Source organism: Lynx rufus, unplaced genomic scaffold, assembly GCF_022079265.1.
Source record: "Lynx rufus isolate CCGP_SWC_20201006 ecotype Redwood Valley unplaced genomic scaffold, mLynRuf1.p SCAF_2, whole genome shotgun sequence".
NCBI classification, from domain to species: Eukaryota; Metazoa; Chordata; class Mammalia; order Carnivora; family Felidae; genus Lynx; species Lynx rufus.
Window position 1 is genome coordinate 2,812,267 of NW_025814834.1, and position 18,347 is coordinate 2,830,613.

An 18,347-nucleotide genomic window follows, 5' to 3' on the forward strand; every position below is an offset into this window, starting at 1 on the left:
TTCCTGTCTGCTGTCTCCCCAGCCCGTCCCCCACAGCGGCTCCAGCGGCTACGGGAGCCTGGGTAGCAACGGGTCCCACGAGCCCCTCATGAGCCAGACGTCCTCCAGCGACAGCAACGGCCACAAGCACTCCCGCCGGAGGCGGACCGTAAGTCCCCGTCCACCGTGTCCCTCCCTCTCCGGGTAGACTGACCCGCGGCAGCCCTGGAGCCCGCACAGCCCCAGCCACCTGCCCTGTGAACCTGCTCGCTCGGGACTCACCCTCTAGTCTCTAAGGGGGCAAGCGTCCAAGAGCTGTGGCTAAAGTCTGGGTGAAAATCCCTTAAAGCAGGCGAATCGAGCAGAAGCGAAGACGCAACAAAACCATAACCTGCCGGGTCCCTTGATTTGTGTTCTTGGGACCATCAAGCTCGTTTGCTCTAGCTCGGCCACGCTCTGATTTCTCGTTCAGAACTTACTTCTGCGTTGCTGGGAGTTGTCAGCTCTTCTCTGACCTCACCGTGGGGGACAGGCTGCAATGCCAGAGGGTCCCCTCGAGGGAGTGACGCGTTCTTGTGTTTTTCCTCAAGGAAATTTGTAAAAATGCTAACGGCAGGGTCAAAAGCAAAAGTCCTTATCCTGGTGACTCTGGAGAACAAAAGGAAAAACCTGCTACAGGTACAGCACTATTCTCTGTTTCCTTGGTAAAACCTTTTTTTTTTTTAATGTTTATTTTATTTTTTTTTATTTTAAAAAAAAATTTTTTTTTTCAACATTTATTTATTTTTGGGACAGAGAGAGACAGAGCATGAACGGGGGAGGGGCAGAGAGAGAGGGAGACACAGAATCGGAAACAGGCTCCAGGCTCTGAGCCATCAACCCAGAGCCCGACGCGGGGCTCGAACTCACGGACCGCAAGATCGTGACCTGGCTGAAGTCGGACGCTTAACCGACTGCGCCACCCAGGCGCCCCTGTTTATTTTATTTTTGAGAGAGGGAGAGAGACAGAGTGTGAGCAGAGGGCAGGGGTGCAGAGAGAGAGGGAGACACAGAATCCGAAGCGGGCTCCAGGCTCTGAGCTGTCAGCACAGAGCCTGACGCGGGGCTCGAACCCACGAGCTGTGAGATCATGACCTGAGCCGAATTCACACGCTTAAACTGAGCCACCCAGGTGCCTCTCCTTGGCAAAACTTTAAGTGCGGGAGGCGGAAAGAGGAACCTGGTTTCACGTTGACTCCAGGTGGCAGGGATTTACCTTTCCAGCGTGCCGCCTCCCCTCCCCATTGGGCAGCCCCGCTCAGTGACGTGCCGCCAGTGTGGGCCTTCACTCATTCAGTCTCGCCGACCCCGGCTGTTGTGTGGTCACCTGGCTCCCCGCAGGCCTGTCGAGATGTGGCCAAGGCGTGCGTTTCTGCCCCGTTGCCCCGTTCTAGCTCTGCGTACTGGCCGTGGGGTCGGCACTTCCAACGACGTGAGCAGGTGCCCTCGCCCCCCCCCCCCCCGGGCTGCCCAGCCAGCCCACAGTGCTCACACCCGTGAACGCGGTGTCTGAAATGGACAGCGCCAGCTCTGCTCAAAGGCCTCCCTCTCACGGGGAGCCAGTGGCCCAGGGAGCTGCCCGCGCACCCCCTGGCCACCTGAGCCCGCCTCACCAGGTTGTGTCCCCGTGCCCTCGTGCCTGGGCTCATGCTGTTCCTCTGCACGTACGCGCACACGCACACACATGCACCGCAGTCCTCTCCCCGTTGTGGGTTCTTGCTCTTCCCTTGCACTCAGGGCTCGCCTCCTCCAGGAAGCCTCCCTGGGCTGCCCACACCTGGTCTTCGCCAGGATTTTTGGCCTTCGGGACGTGTGGGTGTGCACTTTGCCCCCAGCGGACGGACTGCATGCTGCGGTCTGTGCTGGGTGTTGGGGACACAACAGAGGGCGGGGCGTGGCTCCGCCCGTGAGGGCCCTTAGGGGAATACGGTTTGGTGCGCGTGGTGAGGGCAAGAAACGTCGACAGCAAGCCACACTGGAGACCATTACGACTGTTATCACCACTGGGTCATATTTGGAAGGACTGACCCTCCCAGAGACAGGGAATACTATTGAGCAACTAAAAAGCGTCTGCAATCGAATTGGCCCTAGAAGCTTCAGGAGTTTAAGTAAGAACTGGCCTTCCCCACTGCTGAGTCCCTGACCCTGGGGATAGCCCGGGCCGAGGGCCACCGAGCCCCAGAGAGAAGCCGGCCTTGGCCCTGGTGACAGCTCCCTGTGGGTTCCCTCTGTGGGTGGCACAGTGACACTTGCCCCCACAGAGCTGCCTGAATATCTGGCTGTCCCTGGATTTCTGTGTCTGTGGCTCATATTCTGAGCCCCGAGCCTCATTCGTAGGCAGAATTAAGAGACTTTGTAAACATACAGAGTACTGTTTGGGGGAAGCAGGTATTAACTGCGCTGTCTGGTCCTTCTTTCAGAGACACAGAGTAGTTCCTGTGCTCAGATGAAAGCTGTCCCCGTGGAAAAGGACAGCTCGGGCGCCAGCCTGCCCCCGGGCGGCTTTCCCGAGGAGCTGGGTGGCAAGAGCCCGCCTGCTGGCTCCTACCAGCAGATCAGCTGCCTGGACGGCGTCATCAGGTGCGGCCACTTTCGGCCCCCGCCTCTGTCGTTCGTGCACTCTGGGGGCTCCCGTGTCACATGAAGCCCTTCCCGGCCCCCCGTGCAGGTACCTGGAGAGCTGCAGTGAGGCTGCCACCCTCAAGAGGAAGTGTGAGTTCCCGGCGAACGTGGCGACGCAGAAGGCTGGCGATAAGCGGAAGGCGGTGGCCGGTCTTGGGCCGCATGGCACAGGTGTCTTGACCGTTCGAGCTGCGGGGGGTGTGGTAACTTGGATGCCCGCTGTGGGATCAGGTGTCCCGGAAGGCCTGGAGCCCCCTTCCCTCCCAGGGCAAGTCTGAGGGCTCCACGGACACAGTCTGTGGGTGGAGGCTGTTTCTTCAATAACCAAAGTAGCTCCAAAGTTAGCAGCCGTCTCACAAGCTAGACGTAAAGGTGATCTGGGACTTCGAGACGAGGGTCCTGTCGGGGCTGCTGGAGCGGGAGGACCGGGGGCACGTCACACGGTCGTTCTTGGGCAACGTGGTATCTCAGCAGAGCACCGGCCTCTGAACGTTGCTGCAGCCCTACAAGCCAGGTTAAGTCCCAGGCCCCTCAGACGCTGTGAGTGTTGCCGGTGGTCATTCCGAGAGCCAGAAACCGGGTGTCCCGTTGCTGACGGAGCACGAGCTGGGCAGTCACACTGTGAGGGACTGTCTGTGCCCGAGCTGCGGGGAGAGCGCTCAGCAGAGGGCGGGCCCCTGGCTGCCTGTGCAGCCTCTCTCCACGGGCCCGCGGAGGGGATCCGGGCAGAGGCCCCTGACCCAGAGGACCTGCGGCTGCCCGGTCGCCCGCCCCCTTTTAGAGGACTCGGGACGGGAGAGGTGTGATTCTGCCCGTTTCAGAACTTCCTCTTCTCGCCCCGGGAATAAATACCTGCCGACAGACCGTCACCTGCCGGGTGTGTGCGGGCCGGGTGGGCCCGTGGGTGTGGGTGCGTCACACAGACAGTGCTGGTTCTGATCTGAACGGTTTGCTTTTATTGCACGTTTGTGTCTGTGTCCTTTCCGCCTCACAAAGAGACGGCCTCACCCTCCGAGGTGAATAGCCACGCGGAGGTCAGCGCGCACTTAACCTCGCTGACGCTGCCTGGCAAGGCGGAGAGCGTGGCGTCCCTCGGCAGCCAGTGCAGCTACAGCAGCACCATCGTCCACGTGGGCGACAAGAAGCCACAGCCGGAGCTAGGTATGCTTCTTGGTTCTCGGACGATGCCGAGGGTTCTCTGACTTTAACGGTAAAAAGTGGGTTTTTTCATTAAAAAATTTTTAATTATTTTTTTTAACGTTTATTCTGGGAGAGAGTGAGTGTGAGCAGGGGAGGGGCAGAGAGAGAGAGAGAGAGAGAGACAGAATCCTAAGCAGGCTTCATGCTCAGCGAGGATGGAACCTGACCACGGGCTCAATCTTAAGACCCTGGGATCATGACCCGAGCCGAAATCAAGAGCCAGACATTTGGCTGAGCCACACAGGCGCCCCTAAAAATTTGAATTTTTGGCTGCCCTCTTAAAATTTTCTTTAAGTTTGTCCAAGTGCAAAAGAACCCTAGCACTGCCCAGGAACGGAGATCCAGGAAATCCTGGAGCGTGAAAAACAGGTGGGGGGTTGGGGGGGGGGGGGAGGGCGCACCGCACCTGTCCGAGTCCCCGTTGCTCTCTGGCACCACCTGGTGGCAGGTGTCTGTTCAGGCATGAACAGGGAAGACGCTGAGGTGGTTCCGAGCCTGGGCCTGTGGGGGGTGATGGGGAGGCAGGGGGACTGAGTAGGGATCCTCGGGTCCCCACCCCCTCCCCTGTCTGAGGACAGGAGCCAGCACAAGTCGTACAGCACTGAGTTAGCTTCTTCTTCAGAACACCCATGAGTGAAATGAAACCCAAAATTGTTCTTTTCTGGGAAGAGAGAGACAGGAAACAGTGCAGGTAGGAGAGTCGGTGTCCAAACCCCTCTTTCCGGACGGTCAGTGGGTTCCACCTACCCCTGTCCCGTCACAGCTGTCACGCCTGAACCAGGATAGGGGTCATGCGCTAGCTCTGTCTGTGGTGCTCTAAATGCTAGGGACTAGGAGCGTCTCCAACGTTGAGCTGAGCCCCGAGATCCCCCACGTTTCACTTTGCTTAGAAGTCTGCTCCTGGAGCCGCCCCAGGCAATGAGACTTCCGTCATGGACTTTCGTCGTCTTTCGTCGTTAGCCTTCTCAGGGCGCTAAGTGAGCTCACCGTGGATCTCAGCTTCACGAAGGATTTCTCTTCTTCAGAGATGCAGGGTGGGTTATCCATTGTTTTCGCCCCCGGGGCCCTTGCACACCAGAGGTGCCGTCTCGTGTTACAGAGCTGGTGGAAGATGCTGCGAGCGGGCCCGAGTCCCTGGATGGCCGGCCCTGCGGCCTGGGCGCGGAGAAGGACCCCCTCCGGACGCTGGGCCTCACCAAGGAAGTGCTGGCCGCCCACACCCAGAAGGAGGAGCAGAGCTTCCTGCTCAAGTTCAAGGAGATGCGGAAACTCCACGTCTTCCAGTCTCGCTGCCATTATTACTTACAAGAAAAATCCAAGGGGCAGCTGAGCGAAAGAAGTAAGTGGCGATACCTGACCTAGAGGTGGATATCTAAAAACTTCATATTCTTGGTGGAATGGGGTCCAATGCTTCTTTCGAAGTGTGAAATGTCCCCAGTTTGGGACCCCCGCGTTTGTGAGATACGTGTTGGAACTTGGAGGCGATGCAGTCTCTTGCGGTAGAAACAGGTGTCCTCTCGGGTCCCCAAGGGCACAGTGCCATCGAGAGCAGCGATAGCGCCAGGCCGGCCCCCATGGAATGTGGGATGGGGCCGTTGCAGCGATGCCACATCAGACGTTCTCACTGGGTGGCTGTGAGGGGCAGGGGACCCCACCTGTCCGCAGTACTGACGGGGCATTTGGTGTCAGGCTTGTGAGCGGGGAGGAGCCCCGGCTGACATCCATTCTCCTCAGGAGATGTGCCCTCCTGGCTGGTCTGGCCTCAGGGCCGGAGGACAGCCCCTGGTTGTGCACAAAGCTGCCTTTTGGGTTGAGAGCCAGCGGCTGGTTGAAAGGCGAGGGGGGATGTCAGATAGACAGGGCTGGACTGATCAGAGACACCACGCTTTCCCTGGGTCCCCCAGGCCAGACACAGGGATCAGAGCTAGTGGGCCCAGGAGACATGCACCACAAGCTCCCAGCTCCCACCATCTCTAGGCAGACACACCAGGGTGAATGTATAAGAAGTAAAAGAAGCTGATGCTGTCTAGAATCGTGTCTCTTCTACTCTGTTCCTTTTCTCCTTCTTCCCCAGACTCAGGGTGACTGCCAGGCCATAGAGAATCTCTGTGGAAATGAGAAGAAGGTGTCACCTCCCCCTGTGGGCAGACCCACCCTGAGGGCCTGGCTTGGTGCGGAGTTCCAGCTCCCTCTTGCCCGCTTGGCCCAGTTTTTGCAGTGCACAGACTATACAGCTGTCCACGGCAGCCCTGTCTAGACCCTGATGTGTTATCCCAGGAGCCCAGTGCTTCAGCCACTAGTCCCACCAGGGGACAGATTTCCTATAGGAAGAACACCAAACAGAGTCTGAATCCCAAAACCTCTGCCCACTTACCGCTTTGCCTTAGACTGGCTGGTTTGTCTTCAGCATGGAGCAAAGGTGTGGACCACACCCTGGCACAGGTGTCCCCGCATACCCGCTGCAAAAGTCCCAAATTACCCTAGGTGACACGAGAGGAGACGCTGAGGTTCCTGGGACCCATCCCAGGCGTGGCGTGACACTCCAACCCAAAGTCCTGCTAGCGCACCAGTCGGGGCCCGGGGTGGGGTGGGGATGTGCCCAGGGTCCTCCAGTTACCAGCGCAGACCTCCCACCTTCTAAAGAAGGCATCATCTCTGCAGCACTGGTCGCCTGATAGACCTCCGCTCAGGTGCAGTCCGGGCTTTATTTGACAGGTGAGGCAGGAAATCTCTTGTTTTAAGGAACAGTAGTGATAACACTTGTAAAATTCAAAAATAAGGTTTGGTGAGATCAGTGGGTCTATCCTTCAGGTTTCACAGACCAGTGTCAGGGAACGGCATAGATTCATCAGCCTTTTTACTTCTTTTGGCCCAAATAAAACCTTCTAAATACTACTTTTCGTCACTATGATTTTGCAAAAGAAGGGACTTTTTAATAGCAGAAGGAAACAGGCATGTGATCTTGTAGTTACGGGCAGTCTTAAATTGGTTGACTCTGGTTTCATGAGTATTTTGCCCTGATTATTTCACTTCACCAAGGGTCAGGGGACACCTTTATGGAGGCCCCAGTGGGCCCCAGGCTGACATCTGGAAACCCCAGACTGCTGAACTAGGAGGTGCCCTCACGTTTCTAAACTTCTACAAGTCTCCAAAAACCAACACAGAGGAGTCACATAAACACTTACATCTTAACTCTGGTGGGTTTTTTTTTTTTTTTTCCATTATTTTAGCCACCCCTGGACTAAGAAATGCCTCTGGAATAGACTCATCTTGGAAAAAAACCGGGAAGAACAGAAAACTGAAGTCCAAACGGGCCAAGCCTCGAGATTCCTCCGAGAGCACCGGGTCTAGGGGGGTGGCGCCCCACCGGCCCCCACTGGTGGGCCTGAACGCCACGGCCTGGTCGCCGTCGGACACATCCCAGTCCAGCCGCCCTTCGACGCCCTTCCCTGACTCCATGCCAGCTTACTCCCTGCCGGTGTTTCCAGCCCCAGGACTCATGCCCACGCCGGGGCCGGTGGCGGCCACACCCGTGGCTCCCCAGGCCGGCTTCGCGGTGCCCGCCGTGCCCATGGACACTCAGCACCCGCCGTTCACTGTCCCCTTGGCCCCCGTCATGGCGCTGGTGTTACCCCACTATTCCTTCCCTACGGTGACCCCCAGCCTGCCCCAGGCCTTCTTCCCAGGCCAGCCTAACTTCCTGCCCGAGATGATCCCTGCCTCGCAACCTGAGCTCCCTGGTCGGACCTCACCCCCCAAACAGCCGTGCACGTGTCCTCGGGCAGAGTGTGGGCCACCGGCATCTCGTGCAGCCACCCCAGCCTCCCTGCCGTCCGCCTCCGGGCCCACGGGCAGAGCCTCCCCTCCGCTCTTCGAATCCCGGGGCAGCTCACCTCTGCAGCTCAACCTGCTGCAGCTGGAGGAGGCCCCCGAGGGCAGCGCCGTGGCCGCAGCAACGGCAGGGTCCTCGGAGAGCACGGCGGCAGGGCCAGACTGCAAACCTGGCACGGCCTTGGACCGGCAGCCAAAGCCTTCGCCAATTGTAAGGACCCCTCCCCCCCCCACCCAATGTTCCTTCTCTAAGGCGGGCGCCACACGCAGCACGGCAGGGGTGGGGCAAGCCCGTGTCCTCCCAGATGGGGGTGGTCAGACACTGTGGCTTCTGCCAAACTCTTTGTTTTGACAGAAGTACTCGTGCTAGAAATTAACATCTTCCAGTTAAGCGACCCTATCAGTGTAGAGCACTGGGAGCTCTTCATTGTTTGGGGATCCGAACGAAGGAGGCTGGATTGATGGACGGCACAGGCAGGGTCCAAATAGCAGCATGTGACTTCATGCCTGGCCAGGAGCCGCCTGGAGATTCTAAACCAAAGTCCGATGATAAAGCACAGTCAGCCTAACGGCCAGAACGAAGGCTCGTCGGGGGGGCGGGGGCGGGGAAGCTGGCAGCGGAGGCACCCTGGGTGGACGCAGAGGCGGAGGACAGAGCTCTGGAACCAGGCGGTCGGTTCCCTTCCTCCCAAGTCCTACGGGACGCCAGTGCGCCGTTCTTACTCGATTAATGAAATTGCAGTTGTGTCTCCAAAGAACCGCTTCTGTGTTCTGAATGAGCTTAGGCGTGTGGTAGTGTTAGCGAGGCCCTGCAGTCCACGGGCGCCCCGAGGGGGAGCTGCACGGGGCCCCCAGAGGAGGACGCACAACCTCATGAACACAGACTAACTTCCCCAGTGCGTCCCTGCCCTCCCAATTCCTGTTTCTGGGGTCCTGGCCTCCCGTTCTGGTTCTGAGGACGGAAGGGTCCGGCTGCTGCCAGGCCACGCCTGCCTGCCCCTCTCTCTCTCTCTCTCTCTCTCTCTCTCTCTCTCTCTCTCTCTCTCTCTCGGTCCCAAGGCCCCGCCCCCCAGGCCAGAGCCCCACCCACGGCGAGGAGCAGCCACCCGGTGCTGCTGAGGCAGTTCCCCGCTCCCCAGTCTGCACTGGTGGAAGGCCAAGCGGGAGCTTTTCCCTCAAGGATCCTGGAACTGCTGTCTTTGGTGGGACTGTCCCCAAACTAAGGTTGATTAGACGGCATTCATAGACCACTGGCGAGCATGCTGCTGTAGTCCCAGTAACCGCGGGACGCATTCACTGGGCCTTCTTCGTTGGCATGTGAAGGAAGGGCCAGCGATCTGGGGACCCCGCTCTGCCGTGTCCCTGGTGTCCCTGGTTGGCCTGTGCACACAGTGCCCTGCAGCTCCCCAGCCCCACCCGGTCCATCCTGACCACGCCATCTTCTCCCTGTTCCTGAAGCGCGAGGAGCCCACAGACGCGCCAAACAGCGATGCCCTCTCCACGTCCAGCGGCCTGCTTGACCTCTTGCTGCACGAAGACCTGTGCTCGGCCACCGGGTCGGCCCTGTCTGGGAGCGGGGCCTCCGACTCCCTGGGCTCCAGCTCGCTGGGCTGCGATACGTCTGGAAGCGGAGCAGGTACGTTGGTGACCTGGGAGCACCCGAGTCCCGCGGGAGTGGACGTGTTTCAGTTGCCTCAATTCAGGGCTTTTTTGGAAGATGGTCTCTTGATGTACCTGAGGGCATCCTCAGCTTTTCCCGACCTCAGGCCACGGTAGCGGGTGCGGACCAGGTCCCGACAGGCATCCAGCTGGCCCTCCGAGCGGCTGCCCAGAGCCCACAGCAGTTCACACCCGCAGTCACGTGCCCCTTGCCCCTGCCCCAGCTCTGCCCGTGGGCATGCCCTGCACCTGTTTGCTTTACACTCTCCTGGCATTGCAGGCCTCACCCCTGCTGGCTCTTTAGGACCGTCCCTCCGGCTCTCTGGGCTGCTAGGAGGGCTGGTGGTGTTCGCCCTGCCAAGGGAGCACCCCTCATGTGAAGCTGGGGTGTGGGCTGCACGCCCGAGCAGCGAGGATGAGCCCGGTGTGCTGTGGAACTCCGTAAGGGGCAGAGCTCACTCCACAAACTGAGAACCCCCCTTCCCCCCCCCATGGGGTTTCCCTTCCCCTTGCTCTCTGGCCTCACTCCCCACGGGAGGCTCACTGGAGAGTGATCCCCGACCCAGCTTCTCTGTGGCCTAGCCTCGTCAAGGAGCAGGGAGCTCTTGGAAAGAAGACCACACTTTCTAAGACCTAGCCCCATCTGGACTTCTCGGGGCTGGCCCTGGAGGGAAGAATCACCTCCATGGTGCCAGCTGGTATTCCCCCAAAAATTTGAGGACTGAAAACGGGGGGAGGAACATCCACCAACCTGGGCACTCACCGCCAAGTAAAACTCTTCAGCTCCCCAAAATTGCCGTTGCCTTGTACACGCGCGTCACACGAGGTTTAACGTTGTGTCAAAAGCGTTGACTTGCCACGTTTTGTGTTTTTAAAGGCAGTAGTGACACGAGCCATACCAGCAAGTATTTCGGGAGCGTGGAGTCTTCGGAGAATAATCACAAAGCAGAAGTGAAGGCGGACGTGGAAGAAAGCAAGCACTTCATCAAGTACGTCCTCCAGGACCCCGTCTGGCCGCTGATGGCCAACGCAGATGACAGCATCATGATGACGTACCAGATGCCTTCCCGGTAACCACTCGACCTTCTCCTAGGGACGTGGGATCCCCCACCCAGTCGGGGGGACTTCCCTCTGAAGCCTCATCTCAGATTGAGTTGAGTGCAGCAGACAGAGAAGCAGGGTCACTCCGGGTGGCTCTGTGGTCCCACAGAGAGCCGTCTGTGTGGACAGTGTGCCCCGGAGCCCTGCAGAGTGACCTCCCATGGGCTGTGAGGAAGACGGGCTCCCGGCCACCCTCCTGGGCGTCGCACTCAATGCTCACGAAGCATTTGTGCCAACGTCTGTCTCCCTTCTCTGTCGCCCAGCAACCCTGTGGGGTGGATGGGGTGTGTCTGTCTTAGAGATGCCGAAGCCAAGGTCGAGGTAGGTGAGCAGCCCTCGGCCACCGGCTGCTCTGCGGTGACTGGAGCTGGGCCACCGCAGTGACTGCTTGTCAGGCTGTTCTAGTGAACCGTCATGGTCCCTGCCCCCGTGGAGCCCCAGGGTGGGGGGAAGCTGGGGAAAGAAGGATTAAGGCTGAGGCTCAGAACAGCCCGGCCTCTGTAGGGGGGTCACTGGGGCTCTATCGCCGGGGCAACGTCACAATGTCAGGGTTTGCGGGAGGCAGAGGAGTTATTCCGCCAGCCGCCTTAATGGCAGGAGTCTCCAGCTGATCAGCTAGTGCAGGTAACCAGCTCCCGTGTCTAATTCAAAATAAAACCAGGGAGCCTGGGTGGCTCAGTCAGTTACGCATCTGACTCTCGATTCTGGCCCAGGTCATGATCTCACGGCTCATGGGTTCGAGCCCCACATGGGGCTCCACGCTTGGCGTGGAACCTGCTTACCATTCTCTCTCCCGCCCTCTGCCCCTCTCCCCTACTCGTGCTCTCTTTTTCTCTCAAAAATCATAATAATAATAACAATAATAAAATCAAAATTGTTACTCAGGTTATCATTTTAGTAGGAAAACTATGGATTATTTACTAGGGAGATTAAGTTATCTTAAACAGGGTAATTTATTTTAAACAAAAAGGAAATTTGCATGAAACAAAATCACCTGAAATTATACTAATAGGGAAAGAGTCGACAGAAAATGAGTGTGTAAAAGAGAAAACCACGAAAATCCCTTATTAAGACATTCTGAATTGCCTAACTGACTGTTCTCTGAAGGAATTTGGAGACCGTCTTGAAGGAGGATAGGGAGAAGATGCAGCCGCTGCTGAAGTCCCAGCCCAAGTTCACGGAGGGCCAGACGCGGGAGCTGCAGGATGCACACCCCTGGCTGCGGGAGGGCCGCCTGCCCCCCGCCGTGGACGTCACCGTAAGTCACAGCGCGTAGTTTCTGACGTCGCATTAAAGGGCACTGCGAGGGGGCCGCTCCGTCCTGTCTTTGCTAGTGTTCTGTAAACTTAAAACTCCTAGAATTTGAGAGCGTTCGTTAACGACAACGAAGGACACCGCGATACCGTTAGTCTGAGGAACTTTCTTGTAACGGCTCTGCCACATTGCTCCCGAAAAGGCCTTCTGAAGGTTCAGTCTCAAGATCCAGTGCTGAAATTGGAATGTTTTTTCTTCCTTTCAATTCTGTTTTCCATTAAAAACGAAACAAAACAGGAAACAGGAAGCTCTGCTCCTACCATAAACCCTCACTGTCCCTGTGGACCATTAAGTGGCCATAGGAGCAGCGCTCCCACAAGGCCACACGCCTCCTCCCGCGGCTCCCGGAGACATACCTGCGTGCCCATCCCTGCTCCCCGCTCCCTCCTGAGCCCCGGGTCCCCCGCAGCCACTCATTTCGGGGGCTCGGTGTCCTTCTGTAGCTGAACCCGTGGCCAGCCCTGTCCTCCACCTTCAGGATGGGAACCGGCCACTCCCCATCACCTCCAGCGTCACCCCCTGGGCCAAGCACGATGCTTCTTCAGCTGGATCTTCCTAGTAGCCTCCCTGCCTCATGTCGTTCCCCCGGTCCCCGACAGTCACATCCCTGTCAACGGGGCCCCGTCTCAGTCCCAGTGCTGGCTGCAGAGCCATAAAAATCTGACATCTCTTGGTTTCTCCTCCCTCACTCTCTGCACCACATGGGCCTCTCGCCTGCCCCTGAACGCAGCAGGCAGGCTCCTGCCACCGGGCCTTTGCACCTGCCCTTCCTTCCCTCTGCCTGGAACCCCCTCCTCTTGGATAGACACGTGGCTGCTTCTGGCTTCCCTCACGTGTTCCTTTCACACGCCACAGTATCGGTTGCCTACTGCTTCGTGTCAGATGACCCCAAACCTTAGTGTCCTAAAACAGTAAACACTAAATGATCTCCCACTGTTTCTTTGGGCTGGGAGTTCAAAAGCGGCTGGCGGGGAAGCTCTGGCTCTGTCTCTCCTGAAGATAAAGGCAAGATGTTGGCTGGGGCGTCTGTGGTCATCTGGAGGCCGGAAGACCCCCTTCCCAGGAGGCTCCCTCCCATGCCTGTCAAGCTGGTGCTGACTGTGGGCAGGAGGCCTCAGTTCCTCGCCACACAGGCCTCTCCCCACAGGGCTGCCTGGCTGTACTTGTGGCCTGGCACCAGATCCCCAGAGAGGACAGGAGGAAGCCACAGGCCTCTTGGGCCCCACGACGCCCTCCGTCACACCATCACCTCCTCTTTGCTGGAGGCGAGTTACCAGGTCCAGCCCACACTTCGGGGAAGGGGAATGAGGCTCCACCCTCTGAGGGAAGGGTCTCAAGAACAGCCCTCCATCAGTCACCTTCTCTGGCCTTTTCTAAAGGTCCAGCGTATAATAGGACCCCCTCCACGTGCCTTGTTCCGCGTCCAGCTAGACTTTCATTTTGAACACTCTAGGGAACTCGCCTCACTCTGTTTATTGTCCCTCTTCCCCTACGAGGATGTCACCTCCACCGGGCGGGGGTTTTCATCTTTGTTCACTGGTGAGTCCCAGTGCTCAGGACGTGTCTGACGCGTAGCAGGTACGCAGCAGATAGTCGGGGAATGAGACCGTACGTTGCTGATGCCCCATTTCCCAGATTAGGAAACTGAGGTTGGCGAAGGCAGTTATACTGGGCCTCGATCGACTCCGGCCCCACAGGCAGGAAGAGGAGGAGCCGCGACCAAGCCTGAGTCTCCTGGCTTTGCCTCACTGCTCAGATAAGGGCTGGACTCTCCTCGGGCCTTGGGGGAGGGGGCAGCGCGGCCCCAGGGGGGCAGCTGTGGCCTCCCTGAAGAGCAGGCAGGGTCCCAGCAGCCCCTCAGAGGCGCCCCACGACCCACCCCTCCTCTAGCAGCCGCCCGGCCAACCCCTGGTCACCTGCACCTCCTCAGATTGAACTACACCGTGGTAACGAGGATGTCGTTTTTGTTACTGAGTTGACATTTTTCCTTTTAAGGAGTGTGTTTACTGTGAGAACAAGGAAGAAGACAACATCTGCGTGCCATATGAGGAGGATGTTCCTACTCTGGGTCTCAGCGGAGACCCAGACACCAAGGAGGAGGGAAGTGGAGCCCCCTTGAGTCACAGAAGGGAAGAACAGACCTAAGTCTGTCCTGGCCCCGCCCCCCACCCCGGACAGCCGTGATCTGCGCTAGAAGGTGCTCGGAAGAGAGGAGAGGTTTTCTCACCTGTTTGTCGTGAAGTGGACAGATATGCTTATGTCGCTTTTTTTGTTTTAGGGGGAAAAAACACATGGTTTTCTGAAGGGGTGATTTAAAACCGGAGGGTGGGAAGGGTCTGGGAGGAAAATACATTTTTATATTTAAAACATACCTACGGAGGTTGGGGGGCCGGCGGACAGATTTTCAGTATTCTTTAACTTGAGAAAGCCTGAACCCCCTCCTTGCACGTGTCAGGGAGGTTGTCCCAGGGCTCCCGGAAGTCTTTGGACTCCAGGAGGCTTCTCGCCGGTCCCTGTGGGTGTCGGGAGGCATCATGCAGGCTGCGACAGACAGCGGGGAGCCTCCCCAGCTTGGTGTGGGTCAGATCAAATTCTGGCCTCTGGGGGCTGCTTTTTATCTAAATTATCATTTAGGCAAACTAGGTGTTCTTAAAAACATGCCAAATGGGGAAGACAGCCTCTCCCGATTTTCTTTCAAAGTGTTTCGCATTAAACGGCTCGAAACCTACTCTGGCAAACCAGCAGCTTCGGCTTCAGGTCCCATAGCGGCAAACATTTCAGTCTGACGTAGCTTGTGTTTGGGGTGAACGGCGTGGAGATGCTCACTCGGGACCAAAGAGGCCCAGTGGCTTGTGTGGCCGGCTCCACCAGACTAGCACACGCTCAGAATCTCCTGTGTATTTCTACAGCGTTCTTGTATCCTTTTCAGCCCGTGACCAAGAGGTAGATAAAATATGTAGTTGATTACCTCCGTGGTGACTTCCCTTTGCAGACCAGGCTTTGATCGCCACCCAGAGGACCATTCGTGTTGGTTGGTCCTTTGTTGGGAACCTCCCAGACCGGAGCTCTGGCAAAGAGTAGCCACGGACATCGTGATCTGGTGACCGCGTCTGCGTTTTCCAGGGTGCCACGAGCTCACCTCTCCCACCGCGCCCTGGGCTGGGACGCCGGCCCTCATTCTTTTCATGAGCCTGACCTCACTCGGGGCAGCTTCCGGTCTCTGCAGGGAGGTCCCCCGGTGTCACCAGCACTTTCAGGGCAGCGGGACACCCGGGGAAGAGTGAGGCCTCTCTATCTCACCAAACCTCATGTTGCATCATGCACCCCCATGATTTGGGGGGAAAAGTCGTATAGGTCCCTGGAGTGAACGGAAAGTTACCACAGGTGAAACAATGAACTTAAAATTGGACTGAGTTTGTAAAGACGGAAAAGAAAGCAGGCTTCCCCTTGTTCTCTGATGGAGAAGGGGCTCCTGGAGTCAGCCTCCCTGTAACCTGCTTGGTTTTCAGTCTTATGATTGGATATTAATCCCGTTTTCCATAAACTCAAATGCAAGAATACTGTGGGTTTTTTTTTTTTTTAATTTATAAAGTAACATCACCTTCTCACGCCCAGAATGAGGTAGTAGCCTGTGCGTTTGTGTGGAAAATAGAGGCTGTCAAACCCGCCTCCCGCCTCTGAAGTCCAATCATCAAGGGATTAGACGCTGGTCGAGGTTACATGTATGTTACGTTAACATACAGCCATCCAGACGTTCTCCACTGCTATGAATGTTTACCCTCAGCATTGTTACCGTATGATTCGCGCCCATTGATTGTTATTAACCGCGTAGCCTCCACACGTGCTGGAAAGTTGACAATAGGAGCATTTTGTGAAATTGTTTACACGATGCCGCGCATCGAGATGTGTTTCCTTTAGTGTGCGTGCTTACACAGGGGTTATAAAACTTTCTCTCGATTTTAAACTGAGCCTTCTTTTTAATCTGTTCCTAAACAGACATGTAAATACGCTCTCCGTGTCTGTCTCATGACTTGGTAAGCCTTGCCGGACAAGTGGTTTGTCCATGCACCCACCAAACTTTCTTCACCCAGTGCAATATGTTTGTTTACTGCTCGTGTCTTTTTACGACTGTTTTGCTTTTTAGAAAATTGGTAAATAAAGCAAGTATATTTTTTATTGTTCCTTGGGTGTATTTTGAATGTAGCACAGAGCAATCACAATGGAGATCAAAGATTTCCAAAAGGTGTGTCTCAACAGAGAACTCCAGAAATGCCGTGTTCGGGACAACTTCTGTCACAGAGGCCTCCCTCACCCCTTCCGTTGCACAGCTGGTCCCTTCCCGTGTGTGTGCGCGTGCGTCTCTCTTACGTGCATCCTCGCCACATGCTGTCGCACTGCCCAGTGAAGTCTTAGGATGTGAACTTCATAAAATGTAGATCTAATCGTGTAATCCAGCACTCCGATGGGCTTTTCACTTGCAGATGCAGGGGTGAGGCTGTTTGGCTCAGCCCCCAGCTCTTCTCCACTCCAGGGTGACCCCAGGCACCTCCTCTGTTTCTCTTGTGCCCTGCCCTGGGTGTCTGTCCCTTCTAGGGGAGCTGGCCGTGCGCTGGCCACCGGGTCAAGGGCAGAGGTCTGAAGGACGCCAGCCAGAGAGGCTTCATGTCTCCGTCGGAGATGATGGGGCAGAGCCACCCAGTCCCCTCACTCCACATGCCCTGTCCTTCTTTCCACAGTGATGGAGCCGTGTGGGGCCCAGGCAAAGCAGTGGGGTCCTGTTCCCCACTTCCTCCCACTTTTCACACCAGGATCATGAGGAATGGAGCAGAGACATGAATGGATCCTGGACCCAGTGCCCAGCTTCCCAGAAGCTCTCTGAGCAGGAGGGGGAGGCTTGAGTCCCTGCCTCCTGGCTTCATGGTGACAGGGGGGACGGTGTGGAGGTGAGGGAACAAAGGCAAAACCCTCCCAGTAAGCACAGAGGCCTCTGCAAACTGGCCTTAAATGGCCAGAGAGGGCTGTTTCACCAAACTGACTGCCTTTGGGGACTCTTAATTGCATTTTTATTTACCATATAACCCCAAAGGCACCCCCCCCCTTTATTTCCAGACCAAAAGGAGCTTCTCCAAGCTTTCTGGGCTGATTGCCCACAAGGGGCCTGAATGTCCATAGGCTGGCTGCTGCCTTTGTTCCCTGGGGATTTATGGCCTGCCCCTCCTGCCGCTAACTGGTCCCCCTGTGGCCACCACAGCCCTGCCCAGCCTCTGCTGGCCTCTGTTCCTGGATCTGGGGGGATCAAAGGGCCCAAATGCTCAGGAAGTCTGTGCTCAAGCAACCTTTGAAGGTAGGATCAGTCCAAGGGACAAATGGCAGGAAATGGGTCCACTAGAAGAGGCTGTGCAAAGGAGAGAGAGAGAGGGCCTGGTGGCCCAGAGATGGAACAGCCAGGCTTCTTGGAGGAAAAGGCCAAGCCAGCCAACCAACTAAGGGAAATTGAGGCTAACTTCAAAGATGGGGCCTTGGGCAACTTCTGGTCCAACTAAGGATTTTGTTGACTCCTATACCCTGCTCTGTCCTTGTACCTCAGGGTATTTGGTCACACTGAGGCATATCCTAGCACCTAATTTCTCCTTCCTTCAACTCTAGACGGTGTTCCTCAAACCCCACCTTCCTTTGTAAGACAAGCTTTTTGAGGACCTTCGCCCTCCCTTCAGCCTCCTCCCTTCTCATGACAATAGTCACCTATCCTTCTGTTTTTATAAAGTCAACTTTATTTAATGTCCTGTAACCATAATAAGACTTTCTTGCCCTCTCTACAGATTGATCCTAAATGTTGAGCCCCCATGAACAGTGTTATATTGTTGTGACTGTGGAAGAATTGTTAGCTTCTGAGTCAGTCAGTATGTTGAGATCATAGTTCTCTTTGGGAGGAGCTTTTTGTTTTTCCTGGAATTACTAGTTGCTTCTCATTTTTTGCTTGCACTATCCGCCTTTATCATGCCTTCCCCCCCCAAACCCATACTCCATCTAATCAAGTGTTCTATTGATCTTTTCCCAAAGGCCTCCACCAGAGCACTGACCATCCTGTTCCAACATGGACTGCCTCTCATGGAGAGCATTCTAAAATACCTGTTTGGTCTTATTCAAACAATACAATGGATGAGGGGAGGCATATTCATCAGACCACAAGAAATAGCACTGAGTTTATTTTTTAATATCTCAGATTCTCAAAGTAGGGGTGGAAACATAATTGTAGTTACTTGGGGGTCTCCTTCCCTGGAGTGATGTCTAAGTGATTAAGAACAGTCAAGTCACAGGCCAGTTATGTGCTCTCTTGGGTTCCACACTGAACCCCCTCCCCTCCCCTGTCAGCCCCACCACTAGGTGTAGGGAGAGAAGGGCAGTTGGGGTTCTGAGCAGCCAGATGAGGGGGAAGGAAGGAAGAGAGCTGAGCTTTCCGGCATGTGGAGGAGACCGAGAACAACAAGGGATGATTGAAATAAAGGAGTGGGTTTCTACCTGGGTGAACAATGCTGGGCTGGAGAGGTCTTCGAAGACTGCCCAAAGAGAAGCAAACAAGAGGCTGAGTGTGGACAGGTGAA

General features: G+C 56.4%; 1 protein-coding gene across 1 annotated transcript in view; it reads left to right on the plus strand.

Moving 5' to 3' along the window:
- PER2 (period circadian regulator 2) overlaps positions 1-14,136 on the plus strand; it is a 31,149-nt gene extending 17,013 nt beyond the window's left edge. The window contains exons 13-23 of the mRNA XM_047085644.1: positions 23-148; positions 570-657; positions 2,439-2,598; positions 2,687-2,811; positions 3,637-3,801; positions 4,940-5,179; positions 7,071-7,882; positions 9,130-9,307; positions 10,208-10,400; positions 11,539-11,689; positions 13,741-14,136. Coding sequence (XP_046941600.1) covers positions 23-148; positions 570-657; positions 2,439-2,598; positions 2,687-2,811; positions 3,637-3,801; positions 4,940-5,179; positions 7,071-7,882; positions 9,130-9,307; positions 10,208-10,400; positions 11,539-11,689; positions 13,741-13,890 — 2,388 coding nt within the window. The 3' untranslated portion in view covers positions 13,891-14,136. The remainder of the gene's footprint in view (positions 1-22; positions 149-569; positions 658-2,438; positions 2,599-2,686; positions 2,812-3,636; positions 3,802-4,939; positions 5,180-7,070; positions 7,883-9,129; positions 9,308-10,207; positions 10,401-11,538; positions 11,690-13,740) is intronic.
- The last annotated feature ends 4,211 nt before the right edge of the window (positions 14,137-18,347 follow it).